This window comes from Phyllobates terribilis, unplaced genomic scaffold (genome assembly GCF_046119375.1).
Source record: "Phyllobates terribilis strain yellow unplaced genomic scaffold, ASM4611937v1 Scaffold_3__8_contigs__length_932513732, whole genome shotgun sequence".
In the NCBI taxonomy this organism is placed as follows: domain Eukaryota; kingdom Metazoa; phylum Chordata; class Amphibia; order Anura; family Dendrobatidae; genus Phyllobates; species Phyllobates terribilis.
In genome coordinates this window covers 554,123,367-554,149,146 of record NW_027362763.1, presented here as the reverse complement: position 1 = coordinate 554,149,146, position 25,780 = coordinate 554,123,367, and the positions used below count along the sequence as shown (strand labels likewise).

At 43.7% G+C, this 25,780-nt stretch overlaps 1 protein-coding gene across 3 annotated transcripts in view; it reads right to left on the bottom strand.

Annotated features, from left to right (window-relative positions):
• Positions 1–374: 374 nt before the first annotated feature.
• Positions 375–25,780, bottom strand: part of UST (uronyl 2-sulfotransferase) — a 445,691-nt gene continuing 420,285 nt past the window's right edge. The window contains exons 7-8 of one of the 3 annotated variants that reach the window (XM_073671395.1): positions 10,680–10,837; positions 375–2,835 (exon numbers count right to left, since the gene is read on the bottom strand). In XM_073671395.1, coding sequence (XP_073527496.1) covers positions 2,546–2,835; positions 10,680–10,837 — 448 coding nt within the window. In that variant the 3' untranslated portion in view covers positions 375–2,545. The remainder of the gene's footprint in view (positions 2,836–10,679; positions 10,838–25,780) is intronic. The other 2 variants (XM_073671393.1, XM_073671394.1) reach the window with 2 other exon arrangements.

The following is a 25,780-nucleotide window of genomic DNA, read 5'->3' as shown; positions in this document are numbered from 1 at the left end:
CTTGCAAGTGGCCACTTTAAGTAGCTTTTCTCATGATTGCATACACCTGGCTATGAAGTTCAAAGCTCAATGAGGTTACAAAACCAAAAAAAGGGCTTTAGTAAGTCAGTAAAAAGTAGGTAGGAGTATTTAAAACAAGAAAATGATAAGGGTGCCCATACTTATGCACCTGTCAAATTTTGTTTGAATACAGATTGCACATTTTCTGTTAGTACAATAAACCTCATTTCAAGGCAGAAACATTACTGTGTCAAACAGTTATTACATATATCAAACTGAAATAGCTGTTGCAAAAACACCAATTTTTAAAAAACATTAAGCTTAAGATTAATAGGGGTGCCCAAACTTTTTCATATAACTGTAATATATATATATATATATATATATATATATATATATATATATATATATACACACACACACATTTTTTTTAAAACTGGGCATTTCTGAGCAACATCTGACACTGTATTTTTCAATGTTTGTGGGCTATAATTAAGTGGGTAAACTTTTAAATCATGTGGGAAGGCGCAAATTTTCACTACATCATCTATACACCTGTACAGTCATATGTGACGTGTCGAATAGTTCAATAAACAAGTATGACTTTTTTGGCGTGACTATGGTTAGGTAACTATTATCTTTGCAGCGCAGCATTGGTGCGGCACTAGGCAGTACAGCAGGCACAGTATTAAGGGCAGCAGCAGAATGGCACTGTTAAAGCGCTAGTATGGGCAGTGTGTTTTAAGAAGGTGGAAAGGATGACGGAGAAATCTGAAAAAAAGCTTTGTGGTCTAAACGGAATGGATAAGATGAGGAAAGGGATTCCCACCTGAGACAATGTTAGCTGTGAGTGCCTGGACATATTCCGCCTGTTACTGCCTCTATCAGTGATATTTTCTTCTGCATGCTCTGTAAAGCTTAATTTAATTGATAAAGAAGTGTCCATCCAGGAACAAAGCATTTTAAGACCATACCAAAGCCTCTGCAAAGGTAAACACCATTTTCCCCCACAGTCCTGTCAGAACTCATTACCAAGTAAATCTCAAGTTCCTCCCGAGTTCCAACAGTAGTTCTCTATTTATTTAGAGTGAACCTGACAGCAAGATTTACCCCTATAAAGTGTTAGGACTGTTGTACCAGCCTCCTAATGTTTGGTGCAATGTCCTCATTATAACTATGTGTTTTTGTACTTACTGCAATATTGAAGGTTAATATCGGTGCTTCTGTCCCCGGACTAGTCTGGGAGTGCCGTCTCTCATCTCCGCACTTCGCTGGCATCATGCCTCCCACAGCGTGACCAGTGTGTGCAGAGGGAACAGGGAGGAGGAGCAGAGGGATGACTTGTTCTCCTCCTCCCTGTTCTCTCTGTACACGCTAATTTATCATACAATCACACTGCTGGGGGGCATGATGCCAGCGATGTGCAGAGATGAGTGATGGCGCTCCCAGACTAGTACGGGGAGAAGTATCAGTATTAAACTTCAATACTGTAGCAAAAACACCCCCACGTAGTTATAATAAGGGCACGGTTACAAATGTCACAAGGAGTCTGACACAGAACTCGTAACATTTTATGGAAGTAAATCTTGCTCTCAGGTTCCCGATAAGGTTGCCTACCCTGTTTTATGGAAATGGATGTAAACGTATACACCTCAGGGCATGAGATACTGTATGATTCTTAAAAAAATGGCTTCTAAAAATCACAATAATTCTCAATGTATTAGCATACATTTTAAAAAAATAAGGTCTTAGGTTTAGTTCAACCTGGGAGAAGGGGGGAGGAGTCATATTTAAGTGCTTAAAAAGTAAAGTGGTACAGGTCATACAGCCATAAATAATTCAGCATGTGGTTCAATGAGAAGTCAGTCCATTGTGCATGTCACCTCAAGTGTTTACGCTGTCTAGGCCATATTAACAAAAATGCTGCTCTTAATTATTCAATTATTATTAAAAATTGGTCTGCTAAGCAGACAAAGTTCTGGAGTTCTCTGGGGTCCCTATTTAGTTATAATATTGAAAGCACCCATTGAAAGCAATGAGTACAATTTCCTTTTCTGTGCAAGTGTTTCTCTGATGACAAAGAAAAGGACATATAAAAGCATGACATAGCTCTCCTATCTGTAGAAGTGTGCTTGAAGCTCCTGGATTGCATTGGCTACAACTGCTGTGTAACACAATGTAAGTGCAAAACATCATATGAACAAAGGCAGAGTACGTCACAATGTATCTCTCCAATACATTCATCATTCTGCAAATGCTGATAAAACTAATACAACTTTCCTGCAAATACTGGCAAAAAGCTCTAGTCCTTGTGCTGTATCTCTTATTCCTCAGCACTCCTAGTAATCTCGCTGAACATAAAATTCAAAGTAAACACAACCCGCAAAATCGGGCACAAGTATTTCCCTAATACCCAACATGTGGGAAAGAGTTAATGCAGTTTCGCATTAACCATGTTCCTTAAGAATTTTTTTGAACAATAAAAAAAAGCTTAAGAAATGGATCTAGACATTATCAACATAGTTGTGAGGCTACAACTGGGGTATCATCTTTTGTAAATGTCCTCTAACCACTTCTCATCATCTTGCTCCTCTTCATCTTCTATGGGCTCTTCTGTTTCCATAGGAATGGGTACTGGGACAGAGATTTCTTGACTGTTTGTGGTTTTAACATGTGATTTAAGCCCAAATTTTCGCTTCACCAAATGAAATTGTTCTTTGACGTAGTTATAAAACTCATATTCATATTTCATGCGCTGGTAGAGAACTTGTAGGGCATTTGGAGATGGGAACGTTTTCTTCACCGTCACTGTCAGATTTCCAAGCTTTCTGTGGTCTGAAGAAGGAATACACAGATACAAATATATACATTTGGTTGAAAATAATAGACCATGAAAAAGTTGTGAACAAAACAAACTCAGTTACCTATTGCCATCAGTCATAGCTTAAAGGATAAGGACACTTTGGGGGCATTTTTTTGCTATAAAATATTTTGGCAATAGGACATTATTAAAAAAAATTGCCTGTTTAGCTTCTACAGTAAACAATTGAATTGTCAGAGATTTATTGGAGCAAAAAAGAAGTCCCCTTGATTATGGTGTGGGGAGAGCTCAGAAAGTTGTTAGAGTGAAGAAGGATGTTTTCATTTTACTCCAATTTTTTAATTACCAAATTGCAGATATGGGATTGGTAAAGGATTAATTAGGGTACCACATATTTTTCTCTGGGCCAAAGTATTAGGTAGTATGAAGAATTTAGTAAATTCTCCAAATCTTGGACATGTTCTGTTCTTTTTAGGCCACGTTCACACGTTTAATATTTTGTCAGTACTTTACATCAGTATTTGTAAGCCAAAACCAGGAGTGGGTGGCCATATACAGTACAGACCAAAAGTTTGGACACACCTTCTCATTTAAAGATTTTTCTGTATTTTCATGACTTTGAAAATTGTACATTCACACTGAAGGCATCAAAACTATGAATTAACACATGTGGAATTATATACTTAACAAAAAACTGTGAAACAACTGAAAATATGTCTTATATTCGAGGTTCTTCAAAGTAGCCACCTTTTGCTTTGATGACTGCTTTGCACACTCTTGGCATTCTGTTGATGAGCTTCAAGAGGTAGTCACCAGAAATGGACTTCCAACAATCTTGAAGGAGTTCCCAGAGATGCTTAGCACTTGTTGGCCCTTTTGCCTTCACTCTGCGGTCAGCTCACCCCAAACCATCTCGATTGGGTTCAGGTCTGGTGACTGTGGAGGCCAGGTCATCTGGCGTAGCACCCCATCACTCTCCTTCTTGGTCAAATAGCCCTTACACAGCCTGGAGGTGTGTTTGGGGTCATTGTCCTGTTGAAAAATAAATGATGGTCCAGCTAAACGCAAACCGGATGGAATAGCATGCCGCTGCAAGATGCTGTGGTAGCCATGCTGGTTCAGTATGCCTTCAATTTTGAATAAATCCCCAACAGTGTCACCAGCAAAGCACCCCCACACCATCACACCTCCTTCTCCATGCTTCACGGTGGGAACCAGACATGTAGAGTCCATCAATTCACCATTTCTACGTCGCACAAAGACACGGTGGTTGGAACCAAAGATCTCAAATTTGGACTCATCAGACCAAAGCACAGATTTCCACTGGTCTAATGTCCATTCCTTGTATTCTTTAGCCCAAACAAGTCTCTTCTGCTTGTTGCCTGTCCTTAGCAGTGGTTTCCTAGCAGCTATTTTACCATGAAGGCCTGCTGCACAAAGTCTCCTCTTAACAGTTGTTGAAGAGATGTGTCTGCTGCTAGAACTCTGTGTGGCATTGACCTGGTCTCTAATCTGAGCTGCTGTTAACCTGCGATTTCTGAGGCTGGTGACTCGGATAAATTTATCCTCAGAAGCAGAGGTGACTCTTGGTCTTCCTTTCCTGGGGCAGTCCTCATGTGTCACGCTGTCTCAGCGTACAGGGGGGTCAGGGGCCTGAGCTGACCCTAGACGGGGGCCCTGACTAATCCCTCAACCTGGAGGTACTGTTAATGGTACAGATGTCCAGGCCGCCAGCGTAACCCTAAATTCCTGAATATCCCTGAACCTAAGTAATCTAGTCCTGAGAAGGACCCCGATCACAACAATGGGGAACAGGATAGAAAATGCCCAAAACACAGTACTAGACAAACGAGACAGTACAAGGGGAAAACCAAAAACCACCTTGCATACAAAAACTAACACCACAACTACAGAGGGAACAACAACAGGTTAGGAGATAAATGATAAAGGGAGGAAGGGAACAAACCACACCGCATACTCCTCGCTCCGAACTCCACCTAACAACGATCCGCTCTGAAGGTCTGCAAGAAATGCTTTCACCGACAACTTCCCTATCAGACCAGCAGGTATTTGAAGGAATCCCAATACTGCAGCATTAACTGCAGCTGGGCGAGGCTGAGCCTCGTCAAGCACAGAGAGAATTAACTCCCTCACAACCAAAAAACACAAAGCACCAAAAACTCAGCTGCGAGAAGTCAGGCTGTGTAGTCGCGACGATCTTCGTGGCGACACACCCATGACAGTACCCCCCCTTCTACGAGGGGCCTCCGGACCCTCAGGGCCAGGTTTATCCGGGTGAGTCGTGTGGAAGGCCCAAATTAACCGGTCTGCGTTAATATCTGACGCAGGAACCCACATTCTCTCCTCAGGACCATACCCTTTCCAATGAACCAGGTACTGAAGGGACCGGCGACTAAAACGTGAATCGATGACTTTCGATACCTGAACCTCCAAATTTCCATTGACCACCACTGGAGGAGGAGGTAAAGGTGACGGTATCATTGGCGCCACATACCTCTTAAGCAAAGATCTGTGGAACACGTTATGAATTTTAAACGTAGGGGGGGAGGTCAAGACGGAATGCCACCGGATTAATTATAGAACTGATCCTGTACGGCCCGATGAACCTGGGACCCAGTTTCCAGGAGGGAACCTTGAGTTTAATATTCTTGGTAGACAACCATACCCGATCGTTCACACTTAGGTCCGGACCAGACACTCTCCTCCTATCAGCCATACGTTTGTATCGGTTCCCCATAGTACTCAGATTATTCAGTACCCCTCTCCATACTGAAGCGAGTGATGACGAAAATCGTTCCTCCTCAGGAACCCCCGAAGAGCCCCCTCTACTGAAAGTACAAAACTGGGGGTGAAAACCATATGCCCCAAAAAACGGGGACTTACCAGTGGATTCGCTCCGCCTATTATTAAGAGCAAACTCCGCCAGAGGTAAGAAAGAAGCCCAGTCCTCCTGGTTCTCTGACACAAAACACCGGAGATATGTCTCCAAACTCTGGTTCAGACGTTCCGTCTGACCATTGGTCTGAGGATGAAAAGCCAATGAGAACGATAAATGCATCCCCCACCGAGTACAAAAAGCCTTCCAGAATTTGGACACAAACTGAGACCCCCGATCCGACACCACATCGGAGGGTACCCCGTGAAGCCTCACAATCTCTCCAATGAACAGCTGCGCAAGAGTTTTAGCATTAGGAAGAGCAGGAAGAGCGATAAAATGTGCCATCTTGCTGAACCTGTCTACTACAACGAGTATGACCGTTTTACCCGAGGACGGCGGGAGGTCCGTAATAAAGTCCATAGACAGATGAGTCCAAGGACGCTCCGGGATCTTCAAAGGTAAGAGGGCCCCAGACGGACGGGTATGTGGGGTCTTAGAGCGTGCACAAACCCCACAGGACGCAACAAAAGTTACCACCTCCTTATGTAAGTTAGGCCACCAAAACCGACGCGAGAGGAGATCCACAGTTGCTTTACTCCCTGGGTGTCCTGCCAAAGCTGAGTTATGGTATGCCTCGATCACCTTTTGTCGTAGCTGATCTGGAACAAACAGTCTCCCTGGAGGTCCAACAGGGGCTTCCCCCTGAGCCTCCAATACCTCCTCCTCAAGCTCAGAGCATACTGCCGACACCACCACCCCCTCTTGAAGGATAGGAACCGGATCATCCGTATTCCCGGCCCCAGGGAAACTACGAGATAAGGCATCCGCCTTCACATTTTTTGACCCAGGATGATATGTAACGACAAAATTAAACCTGGTAAAAAACAACGACCACCTGGCTTGTCTGGGATTCAGACGTTTTGCGGACTCCAGATAAAGCAGGTTCTTGTGATCAGTGATGACGGTGACCGGATGGACTGCCCCCTCCAAAAAATGGCGCCACTCCTCAAAAGCTAACTTAATAGCCAAGAGTTCCCTATTGCCGACATCGTAATTCCTCTCAGCGGACGACAATTTTTTGGAGAAAAAAAGCGCACGGACGCCACTTACCAGGGGACGAACCTTGTGACAAAACTGCTCCCACCCCTACCTCAGAAGCGTCTACCTCTACAATGAACGGCAGTGACGCATCAGGTTGAATGAGTATGGGTGCTGAGGCAAAACATTTTTTCAAGGAGGAGAATGCTTGACAAGCCTTGTCAGACCACCTAGAAAAATCCGTCCCCTTTTTTGTCATGTCTGTGAGAGGTTTAACCATGGATGAGAAATTACGAATGAATTTCCGGTAATAATTAGCAAACCCCAGGAAACGTTGTAGTGCCTTAAGATTCTCTGGCAGATCCCACTCAAGAACTGCCCGCACTTTCCCTGGGTCCATACGAAAACCGGACGCTGACACCAGGAAACCTAAAAACTGGAGTTCCTGTACGGCAAACACACACTTCTCCCATTTGGCATACAGTTTATTATCCTGCAAGATCTGTAACACCTGCCTAACATGCTCCTGATGAGACACAAGATCAGGCGAGTAAATTAAGATGTCATCCAGATATATGACCACAAACTGACCCACCAGGCGGCGAAAAATGTCATTAACAAAGTGTTGGAACACCGCCGGGGCATTAGTCAGACCGAATGGCATGACAAGATTCTCATAATGCCCCTCCGGAGAGTTAAACGCCGTCTTCCACTCATCCCCCTCCTTTATCCTAATCAGATTGTAGGCCCCCCTGAGATCCAACTTAGAGAACCATTTGGCGCCCACGATCTGATTAAAGAGATCGGGGATAAGTGGGAGTGGATACGGATCTCGGACCGTAATCCAATTAAGTTCACGGAAATCCAGGCAAGGGTGTAGGCCTCCATCTTTCTTCTTCACAAAGAAGAACCCCGCGGCCACCGGGGAAGATGAAGGTCTAATATGCCCCTTAGCCAGACTTTCAGAAATATAATCCTTCATGGCCTGCCTCTCCGGACCAGATAGGTTATACAACCTAGATTTAGGTAACTTGGCCCCAGGGAGCAATTTTACAGAACAGTCATACACGCGATGAGGAGGTAGTTCCTGACACCCTTTCTCCGAGAATACATCCTCAAAGTCCGCCAGAAATGGAGGTAAGACCCTAGGAGTGACAGCACCGATGACCGCATTCATGCAGTTTTTATTACAGAATTCACTTCATTAGCTTATCTCCCTGGATTGCCAATTAATAACCGGATTATGCTTAGTTAACCAAGGAAGGCCCAACACAATAGGAGTGGGAAGACCCTCCAACACGTAACAAGACAACAGTTCTTTATGTATCGCCCCCACTTGAAGATTTACATTATGCACCACTTGCAAAAAACTTCCCTGACCGAGAGGCCTGGCGTCGATCGAAAATATGGGGATGGGTTTAGCCAACATATTCAATAGCATACCTTGAACCCGGGCAAACCGAGCGTCCACCAGATTAGCCCCAGCCCCACTATCTAGAAGAACAGATATCCTCTCAGTTCTCGTACCCACCACCACCTCCGCCGGTACGAGAAACTGAGACGAACCTAGGGACGAAATACCTACTCCCAGATTGCCGTCCCCCACACAACCTGGGATCAATAGTTTTCCGACGACTCTTTATTCTGCAAAGGACGGGATGGACACCCCCCAATAAAATGTCCCTTTCTCCCGCAGAAGAAGCACCTTCCAGTCTTGTGGTGCACCGCCGGTCCCCTCCCCCGGAAAGATGTCCCTCCTAACTGCATAGGCTCCTCTGGACTGACCGGGGAACCTCCATATGAGGAGACCTTGTAGGAGGTGGAGTCATCCCAGGGGGCGGAGTTATCCCGCACCTCTCCCGAAGCAGTCTGTCAGTGCGAATAGCAAGGGCCATAGCGGCTTCCAGTGAGGCGGGAGGGTCATACTGTGCCCACACATCCTTTAATTTGTCAGATGACCCTTGACAAAACTGGCTCCTAAGAGCCGGGTCATTCCACTGGGTGTCCGTGGCCCACCTACGGAACTCAGAACAGAATTCCTCCGCCGGACGATCTCCCTGGTGGATCCTACGTAACTTAGATTCAGCAAGGGAGATCAGATCTGGGTCATCATATACGAGTCCCAGAGCAGCGAAAAACCTATCCACTGACTGGAGAGTCGGGGAGCCCGGGGGAAGAGAGAACGCCCAAGATTGTGGGTCCCCTTGTAGGAGCGAGATGACAATTCCCACCCTTTGCTCCTCACTCCCCGCTGACCGAGGCCGCAGCTGAAAGTACAACTTGCATGCCTCCCGGAAAACAAAAAACTTGTCCCGCCCCCCAGTGAACCTGTCAGGGAGAACTACTTTAGGTTCTGGTCCGGCTTGCTCCAGAGGACACAAAACCTTGGACTTAACGTCCGCCAACTCCATGGACAAACTCTGCAACTGCCGAGCTAGACTGGCTACTGGATCCATGGTGGTTGGAAAAAAAAAATAAAAAAATCTTTTTTTTTCTTTTTTTTTTTTTTGTCGGTCGGTGAAAATGTCACGCTGTCTCAGCGTACAGGGGGGTCAGGGGCCTGAGCTGACCCTAGATGGGGGCCCTGACTAATCCCTCAACCTGGAGGTACTGTTAATGGTACAGAGGTCCAGGCCGCCAGCGTAACCCTAAACTCCTGAATATCCCTGAACCTAAGTAATCTAGTCCTGAGAAGGACCCCGATCACAACAATGGGGAACAGGATAGAAAATGCCCAAAACACAGTACTAGACAAACGAGACAGTACAAGGGGAAAACCAAAAACCACCTTGCATACAAAAACTAACACCACAATTACAGAGGGAACAACAACAGGTTAGGAGATAAATGATAAAGGGAGGAAGGGAACAAACCACACCGCATACTCCTCGCTCCGAACTCCACCTAACAACGATCCGCTCTGAAGGTCTGCAAGAAATGCTTTCACCGACAACTTCCCTATCAGACCAGCAGGTATTTGAAGGAATCCCAATACTGCAGCATTAACTGCAGCTGGGCGAGGCTGAGCCTCGTCAAGCACAGAGAGAGAGAATTAACTCCCTCACAACCAAAAAACACAAAGCACCAAAAACTCAGCTGCGAGAAGTCAGGCTGTGTAGTCGCGACGATCTTCGTGGCGACACACCCATGACATCATGTGAGCCAGGTTCTTTGTAGAGCTTGATGGTTTTTGCAACTGCACTTGGGGACACTTTCAAAGTTTGCCCAATTTTTCGGACTGACTGACCTTCATTTCTTAAAGTAATGATGGCCACTCGTTTTTCTTTACTTAGCTGCTTTTTTCTTGCCATAATACAAATTCTAACAGTCTATTCAGTAGGACTATCAGCTGTGTATCCACCTGACTTCTGCACAACACAACTGATGGTCCCAACCCCATTTATAAGGCAAGAAATCCCACTTATTAAACCTGACAGGGCACACCTGTGAAGTGAAAACCATTTCCGGTGACTACCTCTTGAAGCTCATCAAGAGAATGCCAAGAGTGTGCAAAGCAGTCAGCAAAGCAAAAGGTGGCTACTTTGAAGAACCTAGAATATAAGACATATTTTCAGTTATTTCACACTTTTTTGTTAAGTATATAATTCCACATGTGTTAATTCATAGTTTTGATGCCTTCAGTGTGAATGTACAATTTTCAAAGTCATGAAAATACAGAAAAAACTTTAAATGAGGTGTGTCCAAACTTTTGGTCTGTGCTGTTTATCAAATATTTATCTACAGATTATTAATCTTATGTTTTCAACCACAGACTTCATTAGCTGGATCTGCCACTGGTCCTCAAGTGAAAGGCCAGCTTTACTGAATAGAGTGATATACATTTGAGTTTCCACAAGCAGAAATTTAATTAATTTTCCATGTAAAAAATTTATATATAATATGAACAAAAATTACACATACCTGGATTTTTATAAATGCTCATGACATCTTTGAAGTAGTGAGGTAAAAATCGCTCCAACAAGAGCAGAACATCCTCAAGCTCCTCTAGAATTCCAACAAGAAGAAAGTTCTCTTTCACATTCTGCTTTGCACGTTCCAAAGCCCACTCACCAGGATCCCTAGAGGGATTACATATATGAGAAATTAGCAAATTATAAAGCATATTTATCAGAACAATAACTTTTTAGGGTGTCCTATAAAATTTCTCCAAATTTAAGGCTGTGTGCCCACTATGCGTTTTTTAAGCGTTTCCGCAGCGGCAATTCCGCCGCAGAAACGCTTAAAAAACGCTTGGTAGAAGGTCTGCAATGTTCCCCAATGATAATCCGCATGTGCTGTGCACATGCTGCGGAAATTTCCGCTACGGATTATCATTGCGGAAAAATCCGCAGCACTACCAATTATTTTGCATAATCGCGGCGTTTTCGCCGCCATTGACTTGCATTGAATCACATAATATCCGCATGACTACATGTGCACATGCGGATATTAAGCGATTCATGTGACCTGTCACATGACTAAATGACGTCATGGAAGGTCCTTTTACACAACAGCAAGGCACCGGGGAGACCGGGCGCATCGGATAAGGAGACCGGGGGCCATCTGAAGGTGAGTATAGTGTTTTTTTTAAAAATTTTTTACCATTGTTATCTTTTTTTTTTTAACTAACTTGGTCACACTATATAAAATCCATGCCGGTTGCAAACGATTGTCCCTGGCTGAAAAAACGCATGTAAAATCCGAATGCGGTTTTTCTGCCAGGGAGATGCAGAAACGCTCAGGAAAAATCCAGAGCATTTCTGCATCGTGGGCACTTAGCCTTACAGAAGTGTTACTTGAGCTTAAAAATGAACAGTACAGAACTTTGTGGAGGAACATTGTGAAGAAGGCCGTTCTGTTAAAACTCAAGGAATACCGAAATTCCCTTTTCTTCTGGGAAATTCTGGGAAATTGACAAGATCACTAACCGAAAACACCTACCTTAAAGTTTTACAGAAAAAATGGCCAGAATAGAAGTGTTTTATCAATTAACAAAATGCAAAGTGAATGAACAATGGAAGTATCTAAATCAAATCTATTCTTGCAGTGACCAGCCTTTTCAATCAAAACAGCATCAAACCATTAATTCTGCAAGGTACACTTGTACACAGATTTTGATGGAACTCGGCAGGGGGGTTGTTCCAAACATTTTGAAGAACTAACCACAGATCTTCTGGATTTAGGCTTGTGCAAATCCTTCTGTCTCTTCATGTAATTCCACATCGACTTGATGATGTTGAGATCAGGACTTTTGGGGGGCCATATCATCACTTCCAGGACTCCTTCTTCTTTACACTGAAGATAGTTCTTAATGAAATTGACTGTCTATTTGGGGTCAGTATCTTGCTGCAGAATAAATTTGGAGCTAATTAGATACCTCCATGATGCTATTGCATGATGGATAAGTACTTATTCTGCAGCAGAACAACATCCCCAAACATGCAGCTAATGACATTAAGTATTAACTATCATTGGCATAAAGAAGAACAAGGAGTCCTGGGAGTGATTATATGGCCCCCACAGAGCTCTGACCTCAATATCATCAAGTATGGGTGGGATTACATGAAGAGAGAGAATAATTTACACAAGCCTACATTCACAGATCTCTGGTTAGTTCTCCAAGATGTTTGGAACATCTTCCCTGCCGGGTTCTAGCAAAAGTTTAACTGGAAGAATTGACGCTCTGATACGTTTTTGAAGGCAAAGTTTGGTCACACCAAATATTGATGTGATTTATGATTTTTTTTAGTTCATTCACATTGCATTTTGTTAATTGATAAAATAAACCATTAAAACTTCTATTTTTGCAAGCCTTCTTATTTTGTGAAGTTTTTTTCCACATCTGCCTAAAACTTTTGCACAGTACTGTATAATTGCTCACCATGTTACCCTTTGTACTCTTCTAAGAGTTTACAAATTACCATTTTTTTTAATCTTTGGCCATTGATTTGGCTGACTTACATTTATTACCAACCTGTCCTGTCTGTTAAGGATATATTTGTTTCTTCATCTCTAAAACCTAATAATATTTCAAGGTTAAAAAATACATGAAGCCTCCAGAACTTACTTACCTATCCTCTAAAGTATCCCGAAGAATGGGCAGTTTGTGCTTGTTGGAATTCATTTTATTCTAGGTATATGCTCACACTGAGTTTTTTTACGCTGATTTCGAAGCAGATCCACTTCAAAGCCCTCATAAAATGCAGCTTTAAATACTCCTTGAATGTTTTTCCTATTCATTTAAATGGAAAATCCACTTTTCTGTTCATGAAGCAAGTTTATGGGTGCTCCAAGTTTGTGAATTGCTTCAAACCTCTTTAAGGGTATGTGCACACAATGTCTTAATTTCAACAGTAAAGCCACTTCAGGAAAAAGCCAGCGATCTTTTGACTGAAGGGGCTTCGCTGGTGGTTTTGCGTTTGTTTTTTGCGTCATCTCTGCCTTTTCCATGTACTTTCAACTATAAAGAGTGGGCAGCTTCCAAATGAAGCAACCCGTACAATGAATATGCTACTTCTTTTAACCTCTTCACTGTTTCCAAACCCTTAAGTGGTTAAAAGAAGTAATAAAAAACTTTTTTTTTACATTGCTGTGAATTATATTCATTTTTTACGGCGGCTTTTCGTCTTTTTCAAATGGTTTCCGGGTGGAATCTGCCTGAAAAAGACATCAAGTGTAGAAACCCTTAAACCGGTTTAAAAAAAAATGCGTCAGATCTGAGAATTTTGTTGAATAATAGTTATTTGATTTAATATACTATTCTCTTGAAAAAAATGTCAGACTTGTCGGCCTCAAAGATATTGTGTAAACATATCCATGATCTGTCTTGTACAATCGAAAAGAACTGCTATAGAGTAGTTACCCACAGCATTATTAGAAAAGTGCATCTTTTTATCATGGAAGGTTGTGGCCAAATGATGGCTGTGAGCCTGTATGTAAAACACACTTCAAACTGTGCAGTTTTTCTGTCATTTTATTAACGCTTTGGTGTATTTTGTGGATCCAAGGGAGTTTTTCTTTTTAAACGGAATGCTCAGGACGTGACAGTTGTTTTTTTGTTTGTTTTTTTTTTTTTTTTTTTTTTTTATACATTTTCTATAGGACTGGAAAAATGTTTGGAAAAAAAGAAATGGAAATTTTTTTAAAGGAAATTAAAAAAAATCAATTAAAAAATGCATGTAAAAACTGCATGAAATCCCTAGTTTTTAACTGTAAAAAAAACCCTGGAAAAACAATGTGTGAAAGAGGCCTAATAACATCTTGTTTGTAGGCTTGTAGTATATGTAAATGAAACTAGACTAAAATAGATTTTTGTAGTTCAAATAGATTCACATAGTTTATTTAGATATTTAAATGTTTTAATCCCCTTGATGCAATCTTTAGTGATACTAATGGGCAGCCTAGGGCTTGCTATAAGTCCATGCAGCGGCCATCTTTGATTCTGCTGTGAAACGCAGCAAGAGGTTGAGCTTCATAAGCGACTGTGATTTTTACTATACACCGAAATACTGTGGTCTTGCAGTATAAGCGCTCGGATAATCGCAGGTTCAAGTCTCCTAAGAGACACTAAAAAAATACATTACAAAAAAATTATTAAGGGTATGTGCACACTGTCCGGTGCCGCCTGCGGCCCCAACACAGCGGAATAGCAGCTGGCGGCTTCTGCTCATTTCATGCAGATGAGCGGCGCAATTTTTTTTTTCACCTGCGGACTTTCCTCAGAGGTTAGGTCTATGGGGAAAGCCCATGTGCAGACCCGCAAGAGAAATTGACATGCTGCAGTCTGAAAAGACGCGCCACATGTCAGTTTTCGCGGGTGATCCGCAGACGCATAGTGGACATGGGATTTGGATGCTGTAACATCTGACCGCATAACATGCAGCTTCAAACCAGCAGCGGCTCCTGACCGAGTGCACAGAGCCTAAGTCTTTATCCACTTCGCACCAGAGCCTGTTTTTGCCTTCGTGACCGGGCCAATTTTTTCAATTCTGACCACTGTCACTTTATGAAGTAATTACTCTGGAACGCTTCAACGGATCCCCCTGATTCTGAGATTGTTTTTTCGTGACATATTGTACTTCATCATAGTAGTAAAATTTCTTCGATATCACTTGCGTTTATTTGTGAAAAAAATCGGAAATTTGGCGAAAATTTTGAAAATTTTGCAATTTTCAAACTTTGAATTTTCATGCCCTTAAATCAGAGAGATATGTCACACAAAATAGTTATTAAATAACATTTCCCACATGTCTACTTTACATCAGCACAATTTTGGAACCAAATTTTTTTTTTGTTAGGAAGCTATAAGGGTTAAAAGTTGACCAGCGATTTCTCATTTTTCCAACAAAATTTTCAAAAACATTTTTTTAGGGACCACATCTTATTTGAAGTGACTTTGAGGGGCCTTTATGACAGAAAATACCCAAAAGTGACACCATTCTAAAAACTGCACCCCTCAAGGTGCTCAAAACCACATTCAAGAAGTTTATTAACCCTTTAGGTGTTTCACGGGAATTTTTGGAATGTGGAAGAAAACAATGAACATTTAACTTTTTTTGACAAAAATGTTACTTTAGATCCAATTTTTTTATTTTCACAAAGGTAACAGGAAAAAATGGACTACACAATTTGTAGTGCAATTTCTCATGAGCGCGCTGATACCCCATATGTGAGGGAAAACCACTATTTGGGTACACTGCAGGGTTCAGAAGGGAAGGAGCGCCATTTGACTTTTTGAATGTAAAATTTGTTTGAATAATTAGCGGACGCCATGTCGCATTTGGGGAGCCCCTAATGTGCCTAAACAGTGGAAACCCCCAACAAGTTTATTTGCAAAATCTAGTTTTTGAATCGCCATATTTTGAGAGCTATAATTTTTCCATATTACGGCCGACAGAGTCATGTGACGGCTTGTTTTTTGCGGGACGAGTTGACATTCTTATTGGTACCAATTTTGGGTACGTGACATTTTTTGATCGCTTTCTATTCCGTTTTTTGGGAGGTAAAATTAACAAAAAAACAACAATTCAGGAATTGTTTTTGAGTTGTTTTTTTATGCCGTTCTGCGTGTGGTAAAAGTGATCAGGCAGCATTATTCTTCGGGTCAGTACGTTTACAGCGATACTACACTTACTGTATATTTTTTTTATGTTTTGGCGCTTTTACACAATAAAACAATTTTATAGAAAAAATATTTTTTTTGCATCGCTTTATTCTGAGAGCTATAACCTTTTTATTTTTCGGCTGATGGAGCTGTATGGCGGCTTTTTTTTTTGCGGAACAAGATGACATTTTCAGCGGTACAATTTTTATTTCCATTTTGCTTTTTGATCGCATTTTTTTCCACTTTTTGTTTGGCGATATGATCAAAAAGCATCGTTTTTTGCTCCGTTTTTTATTTATTTTTATTACGGTGCGCACAGGAGTTAATTAGTGTGACAGTTTTATAGATCGGGTTGTTTCGGACGCGGCGATACCAAATATGTGTACTTTTTTTGTTTTTGCATAAATATACGGATTTATTGGTTTAATATTTTATTTATTTATTTTTATTTATTTAGTGATTTTTTTTTAACAGTTTGAAAACATTTTTTAGATTTTTTTTTACATTTTTACTTAGTCCTGTATGGGACATTAATTTTTATTTTTCTAATCACTGTTCTCATGCAATGCAATAGACATGTACTGCATGGCATGAGAGCTTTGCTGACAGTTTCACACTGTCTGTCTCCTGCTAGACTTCAGCTGCAGGCTGAGACTAGCAGGACACCATGCATGGCAGAACCGGAGGCGGTCATGTGACCTCCTGCTGCCATGACAACGGCAGGTCCTGTAAGACATCAGGGGGCCGTCGGAGAGTTAAGTGGACGACCCCCTCTCCTCTCACTATCTTCTAAATGCCGCGAGCACTATAGATCGTGGCATATAGAAGATAGCAAAGGGTTAACATCATTGGGATGATGTCCCCTGTCAGAGCTGTCGCTCTGCACCGCACCCGCAGCGCATGCAGGACCTGGTTGATGAGAAGGTGTTTACAACATCTGGATACATTATATTAACCCCTCCAGACAAGGACGTCACCAGGGTTGCCAACTTGAATTATTTTTTCTGGACAGCCATGGATAGAAAATGTTTTTTACAGAAAATTTGAAAACCATAATAAATCATTTATATTACAAGTGATACATGTTTACAGCTCATAGTTCTGATAAGAAGACATCAGCTGCATTCACTGTAAACTGTAAAATGATGATAATTAGTCAAAATAATTTTTATAAGTTTCTTCAGCTTAAAAAAAACACACTGTAAAAAATGGAGCAAATTGTATTTTTACGTTTTTTATTTATTTAAAAAACAATATTTTTTTAAATTTGTCAATGTATATTTCTGGTCCCTTTAGGGGACTTAAACCTGTAATTGTCCTAGCACTTATACTGCATATATTGTAGCATATAGGTCACAATCTCAGTCTCCTGTGAAGCTCAACCTCTGGCTGAGTTTCACATGAGAGTCAAAGATAACTTGGCTCAAAGATAATAGCTCCACGACTCTCTGGACTAGAGAGCTCACAGAATGATTTGAATTAGCATTTTCATGCACTGAGAATTTTTAGACATTATTTAGTTAAAGTGGTTTCTCTCTAAGTTACTCTCAATAGGCCCAGGGTGGTGTAATAAAAATAAAAACACTACACTCACCTCTTGGACCGGCAGCTGTCCTCTGTACTACTATTTACTTGAATTGAGAGAGGCCACGCACATCTAGTCGGAATGTAGCTGGGAGAATGCATATTGCATACTTGCGATCACATGTCCGCTTAGTCTCACAGCTGGCACTGGAGAATCCTCACAATGCATGGCGCGTGCCCTGTAAGGGCTCTTTCACACGTCAGTATTTCCGGTACATGGGGTGACAGTTTCCACACGTACTGGAAACACTGATACACGCAGACCCATTAAAATCTATGGCTCTGCGCACATGTCAGTGTCTTTCCACGGACCGTGTGTCCGTGTGCTCCACACGCTGACATGTCCATTTTTTTAAGGATGCACGGCCCGCAAAACGTACCACACGGACGACATCCGTGTGACACGTACCAGCGCCTGGGAATGACGTTGTTCCCAAGCGCCAGTGTTGAGCATTGCCCTCATCGTGGTTCCCTGCCGGCGCTATGATCACCGATGATGAGGGTAGTAATAGTCTGCTCCCGCAGTGTCCCTCTGTAAAAAATAGGAATTATTCCTACCGTTAATTACGTTTCCAGGAGTCCATCATAACGGCACGACAGGAGTTAAGTCCTCTGTTCCTCTAGGGACAGGAAACACATGAGAGGTTAAAAGCCCCCCCCCATCACACCCTCAGTGTTAGTACTAATCACCAAACCAGGATGGATGCAACTCTATTTTATTATATACATATACCAATGTTACATTCACATTAGTGTCAAGAGCGGGGGCGGGAAATATGGTGCCGTTATGATGGACTCCTGGAAACGTAATTAACGGTAGGAATAATTCCTATTTTACCAGTACGTCCATCATAACGGCACGACAGGAGACACACCAAATCAAAGAAATGGAACATTTAGGGCGGGACTACTGCCTGAAGGACTTTACGGCCATAGGCTAATTGTTGACTGGACAATACATCCAATTTATAATGTTTACTAAATGTGGATATTTTGGACCTGGTTGCCGACTGGCAAATTTGGCCCACTGACGCTCCAGCTTTCTCCGCCCAAGAAGCGGAGATTGCCCGAGTAGAATGAGCTTTAAGCGAAATTGGTGGATCCTTCCCCTCAGATTCATATGCGAGGGCGATAGTCCTTGTCAACCACCTTGCTAGAATCGGCTTAGAAGCTTTCTTGCCCTTATTCACACCCGAAAATTGCAGAAAAAGGTTTGAGTCTCTCCTCCAGGGGGCTGTGACTTCTATATAACGAACAATTGCCCTCCTGACGTCCAAGGTATGGAAGGATTTTTCCTTTTCATTTTTGGGGGACTGGCAGAAAGACGGCAGTATTATCTCCTGATTCAGGTTTGAACTGGACACCACCTTAGGGAGAAAGGAGGGGTCCAGTTTAAGAACCAATCTGACTTCCAGAATCTTAAGGTATGGGTCCAGAACTGAGAGGGCCTGGATCTCGCCTACCCGTTTCGCTGTAGTAACTGCAACAAGAAAGGCTGATTTCATAGAAAGCAGGTCTACTGATGTTTCTTCTAGGGGTTCAAAGGGAGACTTACATAAAGCCCTCAACACAAGGTTCAGATCCCACGGCGGTACTAGACTCCTTATCGTGGGTTTTAAACGAGAAGTTGCTTTTATGAACCTTGATATCCATGGGTGGTCTATTAAGGAGTAGTCCAAAAAAGCACTTAGGGCCGAGATATGAACTTTTAACGTATTCGGCCTCAGACCCTTATCAAATCCCTCTTGGAGGAAATCCAATATCGTTGGCATATTGGGGTGAGACGAATTTCCCACAGACTGACCTGCAAAGCTACAGAACTGTTTCCAAATCCTAGCATAGATGGCTGACGTTACTGGTTTCCTACAGGCTTGTAGAGTCGTAATTACCCGATGGGAAAGGCCCTTAGAGGCTAGGATCCGCCTCTCAGGTTCCATGCTGTCAATTGGAGGAATTAGATGTTCGGATGTAACAAGGGACCCTGCAATAGAAGATCTCTCCTGGCTGGGAGTCTGAATGGGAGATCCACCGCCATCCGGTATAGCAGAGGGAACCAGCTCTTTTTGGGCCAGTAGGGCGCTATCAGAATAAGAGCTCCCCTCTCCTGTTGGATTTTTCTTAGTACTCTTGAGATGAGAGGGACTGGAGGAAAGGCGTACACCAGTTTTGTCCCCCACGATTGAGAAAGGGCATCTATTCCTTCTGGGCTGTCGGCTGGGTCCAAGGAAAAAAAGCGCTGCAGCTTTCTGTTTTTCCTTGTTGCGAACAGGTCTATGAACGGGGTGCCCCATCGTTGAATGATTTGATGAAACACCTCCGGATTCAGCTCCCAATCTGAGGGACCAACTCTTGCTCTGCTGAGAAAGTCTGCTACTACATTTTCGGACCCCCTTAGATGAATAGCCGATATTGAAAGGACATTTCTCTCCACCCAGTAGAAAATTCTTGCCGCAAAGGATTGCAACCATTTTCCTCTTGGACCTCCTTGTCGACGAAGAAAAGCGATGGTGGTGCTGTTGTCTGAGAAAATTTTTATATGATTTCCTCTGAGCAAATGCTGACATCTTTGAAGAGTCTCCCAGACCGCCTTTAGCTCTCTGAAATTTGACGACCTGTGTTGTATCTCCTTGGGCCACATCCCTTGTAGATATCGGTTTCCTATGCTTGCTCCCCAGCCTCTTTGGCTGGCATCCGTATGGATCTGGATTGAAGGAAGAAGGATACAGTCTACTGCGTTTTCCAAGTTTGAAAGGTCTCATTTTCTTGTCTAACCCCGATGGTCATCTGTTCCAAACTGACAGGATCGACTTCTGCAACGGCCTTGAACGGGCCTGTGCCCATTTCACGCTTGGAATGCATGAGGTCATCAGTCCTAAGACCCACATGGCGTATCTGATTGAGGTGGTCTTCCGTTTCTCCAAGTTGTAAATTTCCAGTTTTATTTTTTCTCTTTTCTCCTGGGGCAAGGAGGACTTCTGAAGACTGGAATCTAAGAGTACCCCTAGAAATACTTTTGTAGTACTTGGATGGAGGTTTGATTTTTCCCAATTGATGTTCCATCCCAAATATTCCAGGGTTTTGATCGTATGCTCTTGTTGAATGAGAAGAAGAGACTCTGACTCTGCCACCAACAATATATCGTCCAGGTAAGGGATGATTATAATCCCCTGTGTTCTTAAGAAGGCCGCTACTTCTGTCATAACCTTTGTGAATATTCGAGGGGCCGAGGATAGACCGAAGGGTAGGCAAGTGAATTGAAAGTGGTGTACTGTGCCCTCCTGTTCTAGAGCGAACCTTAGGTATTGCTGGTGACTTGGATGAATTGGAACATGGTAATATGCATCCTTGAGGTCTAGGGTGCACATTAAAGATCCCTTCTCTATCAATGGAACGCTGGTTTTTATAGTTTCCATTTTGAACCTTTTGTATTCCACCCACTGGTTTAAGGGCTTGAGGTTTATAACCGTACTGCGTTTGCCCGAGTGTTTTAACACAGAGAAGAGGGAGGAGTAATGGCCTAAACCCTGCTCTGAAGGGGGAACCTGTCTCACCACGTGTAGGGATTGAAGGACTAATATATCCTATGGAGAAGTCTATTTTGAAACCTTTCCCTAAGGAACGTAGGATCCATTGATTTTTTGTAATGGATGCCCACTTGTCCTGAAAGAAAAGAAGCCTGCCCCCTACTCCAATGGCGTCATGGTCTAGCTGGGGCCCCAGAGGCGACCTGATCTGCTCTGTCCTTTCCTCCCTTCCTGTAAGACCATCTCCCCGTCTTACCCTTACCCCTGTAATCACGTTTAGGGGATCGACGGGGTCTCCGAAAGGGCCGGTATATTTTATCCCTATCTTCAGGAAATCCTTTTTTCTTGTCGGATGCTCTTTCTAGGATCTCGTCCAATGCTGGACCAAAGACCCGAGCACCCGAAAAGGGAATTGAGCACAATTTATTCTTTGAGTGGCTATCTCCCGACCACGTCTTTAGCCATATTGCCCGTCTAGCTGTATTAGATAATACGCTACATCTAGCTGCGAATCTGACCGATTCGGCCGAGGCATCAGCCATGAATTGCGTTGCCAGCTTTAACATGGGAAGAGAGTCTGATAGCATCTCTACAGGGGAGTCTGATCTGACAGCTCGTCCAACCAAAGGCACATGGATCTTGCCACTGAAGTGGCAGCGATATTTGATTTAATTATGGCTGCTGAGGCCTCCCAACTCCTCTTGAGCATGCTCTCAGCCTTCCTATCCATTGCGTCCTTGAGGCAAGACGAGTCCTCAAAGGGGATGGATGTTTTCTTAGCCACTTTCGCTATTGGAACATCTACTTTAGGGATCTCCTCCCAAAGTTTGATATCCTCAGGATTGAAAGGAAGACGGGATTTAAAGTCTCTTGGCACAATGAGTCTTTTCTCCACTTCTTCCCATTCCTCCATAATCATTGATTTTAAATGCTCATTTACAGGGAACACTCTATTTCTCCGAGTTCTCAGACCTGCGAACATTTCATCTTGTCTGGAATGGGAGACCTGAGTGTCTTCCAAGTTCATAGTATGCCTGACGGACTTTAACAGTTCGACCGTATGTTCTGTAGAAAAGATATATTTATTTCTCTCTTGTGAGGGTAACTGAGAGAAGCGATCCTCATCCTCTTCTAGACTGTGCTCTGATGCGGAATCTGAATATTCTCCTTCCTCAGACACCTCTTCCATCTCCCACCTAGGTCTTTTCTGGCGAGGAGAGGGCTGAACTATTTGGGGTGACGGCTGTGTACGGGAAGGCATGAGGCTCGAGACTGTACTCTGGACCTCCTCACGTATCATAGATCTTATATCCGTCAAAAAGGAAGTTTTTTCTTCCTTTAGGACCTCGGCTATACATTTTTTACACAGCCGCTTTTTATATGAGTCCTGAAGCTTTGTGTTGCAGTCTACACATCGTCTTGACTTTTTGGAAGAAGATCCAGACCTCTGGGTTCCCCTCTCCTAATCCATAAAAACATATAAAAGGACACCGGAGATTTACTATAAAACCCTGTCCTAGAATACTCTGATTTATCCAGAGAAGGGCTTTAAGCCTATACTCACACGGCCCAGGGACTCTGAGGGGGCTTCTGACCGTGAAGGATTAGTTTCCATGGTGTCAGTGTATGTGTGACTGAGGTGTACCCTTTAATAGGGTCTTACCTGATCCAGGTGGTAGCCACGCCCCAGCGATAATTGCCATTCTTAATGCCCTGGAGGCTCACCACTGCTTCCGGGCACCTGTGCGTCGAAGCCCCTGTCCTCATGCTGGAAGGAGAAGCGGCGTGCGTTCCACCCTGGAACGCACGCTGGCCAAAGCGGATGTCCGCTCTTCTGACTCCGCCTCCCGGCCGGAAGTCTCGCACAGCGTGCGGCGTGCGTTCCACCCTGTCCGGGGGATACAGCGGCAAGCGGCGGTCTTCTGGCTGAGGGACCCCACAAAGGGGTATCAGCATGGAACCTCTGGACCGAAGGAAGGGGAGAGTTCTCAGACCCCCCCAATCCCCCTGGCTCCAGGTAACTTCTTATCTTCTGAGAACCTCCCATAGCGTCCTGTCTGCTAGGGACAGGAAAAACACTGAGGGTATGATGGGGGGGGGGGGGCTTTTAACCTCTCGTGTTTCCTGTCCCTAGAGGAACAGAGGACTTAACTCCTGTCGTGCCGTTATGATGGACATACTGGTAAATAACATTAAAATAATAAAATCCATATACTCACCTGTCCTAAGTGCCCCTGCTGTAATCCATGCGACCGCTGACACAGAGGAGCTGGGGAGAATGCCAGAGCTGCACTCAGTGAGTGACAGGACACCGCTCCTGAGCGCAGCTCCGGGGCCCGCTCATTTTCCCCGGTACCTCTGTGTCAGCGGTTGCATGGATTACAGCGGGGGACACTTAAGACAGGTGAGTATATGGATTTTATTATTATAATCTTATTTTTACACAGGGACACTGCGGGAGCAGACTACTACTACCCTCATCATTATCCCCACTGGTGCTGATCACAGCGCCGGCAGGGAACCATGATGAGGGCAGTGTTCAGCACCCGGCGCTTGGAAACAGCGCCTTTCCCAGGCGCCGGTACGTGTGATCCTGATGCGGCACACGGGCCGCACACTGATGCAACGTAAAACACACACGGGACACGGATATCTCCGGTACCGGATATATACGGATGTGCAAAACCGGCCTAAGGATTCACAAGTCTGCAATCACAGAGTGTTGGGAAAAACCTGGACAACTCCTTTAAGTTCCCAAGATGAGTTTTTGATGCTGCATAAAAAACGCAGCATTTTTTATTTACAGCAAAGTGGATGGGATTAAGGCTATGTGCCCACGATTCAGAAATGCTCAGGATTTTTTCCTGAGCGTTTCTGCATCTCCCTGGCAGAAAAAAACGCATGCGGATTGTACATGCGTTTTTCATGCCAGGTACATGCGGAAATGAAGCGTTCTTCACTGGCATTTCCGCATGCGGGTGTCAAGCGCTTTCCAAGCGATTTTAGCATCACTTGGAAAGTGCTTGACAACTAGGTCACACTATATAAATCCATGCAACCAGCATGGATTTATATAGTGTGACCCGAGAGAATGGTTAAAAATAAAAAAATAAACCTATACTTACCTTCTGATGGCCCCTGCAGTCTTGCTGCGCTCCTGTGCTGGCTGCCGGCAGATCGCGGTACGCTGTATTGAAAGACCTGCCGTCACATGACTGTGACGTCAGCGCAGGTTCTTCAGTCCTGCGTGATCTATCGGCAAGCACAGAGAAGGAGTCCGGGGGCCGTCGGAAGGTGAATATAATCTTTATTCTTTATTTTATTCTTTTTTTTTTTTACAGCTTTTAAGGTACCTGGGTGAGAGTCTCCTGTCCTCCACACCCGGATACCATCCGCACATTAGAATGCGCCAATTACGCAAGTACAGATGCAGTCTTGCGGAATTGGCGAATTCTAATGCAAGTCAATGGCGGCGAAAACGCAGCGCTTCCGCAAAATGAATGGACATGCTGCGGATTTTTGAGCGCAGCATAAACGCTGCGGAAAAATACGCAGCATGGGCATTGAAAGTACGGAATTGCATTGGAGACCATGGGGGAAGGTTTACCAAGCGTTTCCCAAGCGTTTACGCTGCAGAAATTCCGCAGCGTAAACGCTTGAAAAAAGCATCATGGGCACACAGCCTTATATAAATCTCATGCGCACTGTGCTTTTTTTCATGAAACTGACCTGTCGTGTATTTTTGACATCTGCAACATGTCAATTTCTCTTGTGGGCTTTTGTGGGTACTCATGGCTTATGTGAAAATTTTCCACAAGTAAAAAAACGCATATGCGTTTTTAGTGCTTTTTCGCTGCGAAAACACACTTAAAATGCATGTAATCCACACATGACTGTATCTATAAAGTTTTGTCAGTGCCAAATACCATGAAGTTTCAAAAACAAAGCAGCTTTATTTAAAACATGACATACCATGAACTGTCCTCCCACCTCTCCTCCTGCTCCCTCTTTGACCGCTTACAATCTGGCTTCCGACTGCACCATTCTACTGAAACTGCCCTGACTAAAGTCACCAACGACCTACTAACCGCCAAATCCAAGCGACACTATTCTGTCCTTCTCCTCCTGGAACGGTCATCTGCCTTTGACACAGTGGACCATTCCCTCTTACTACAGACTCTGTCATCTCTTGGTATCCAAGACTTGGCCCTATCTTGGATCTCCTCATACTTAACAGGTTGGACCTTTGGTGTTTCTCACTCACACACCACCTGCTCATCTCGCCCCCTATCTGTTGGTGTCCCTCAAGGTTCAGTCCTAGGACCCCTGCTCTTCTCCATCTACACCTTCGGCCTGGGACAGCTCAGAGTCCCACGGCTTTCAGTATCATCTCTATGCTGACGACACACAGATTTACCTCTCTGGACCTGATATCACCTCCTTACTAACCAGAATCCCACAATGTCAGTCCGCTATCTCATCCTTCTTCTCTGCTAGATTTCTAAAACTTAACATGGATAAAACAGAATTCATCATCTTTCCCCCATCTCACTCAGCGCACCCATCTGACCTATCCATCAAAATCAATGGCTGTCCACTTTCCCCAGTCCCACAAGCTTGCTGCCTCGGGGTAACCCTGGACTCTAACCTCTTCTTCAAACCACATATCCAAGCCCGTTCCACTTCCTGCCGACTCCAACTCAAAAACATCTCCCGGATCCGCACATTCCTCAACCAAGAATCTGCAAAAACACTAGTGCACGCCCTCATAATCTCCTGCCTCGTCTACTGCAACCTCCTGCTCTGTGGCC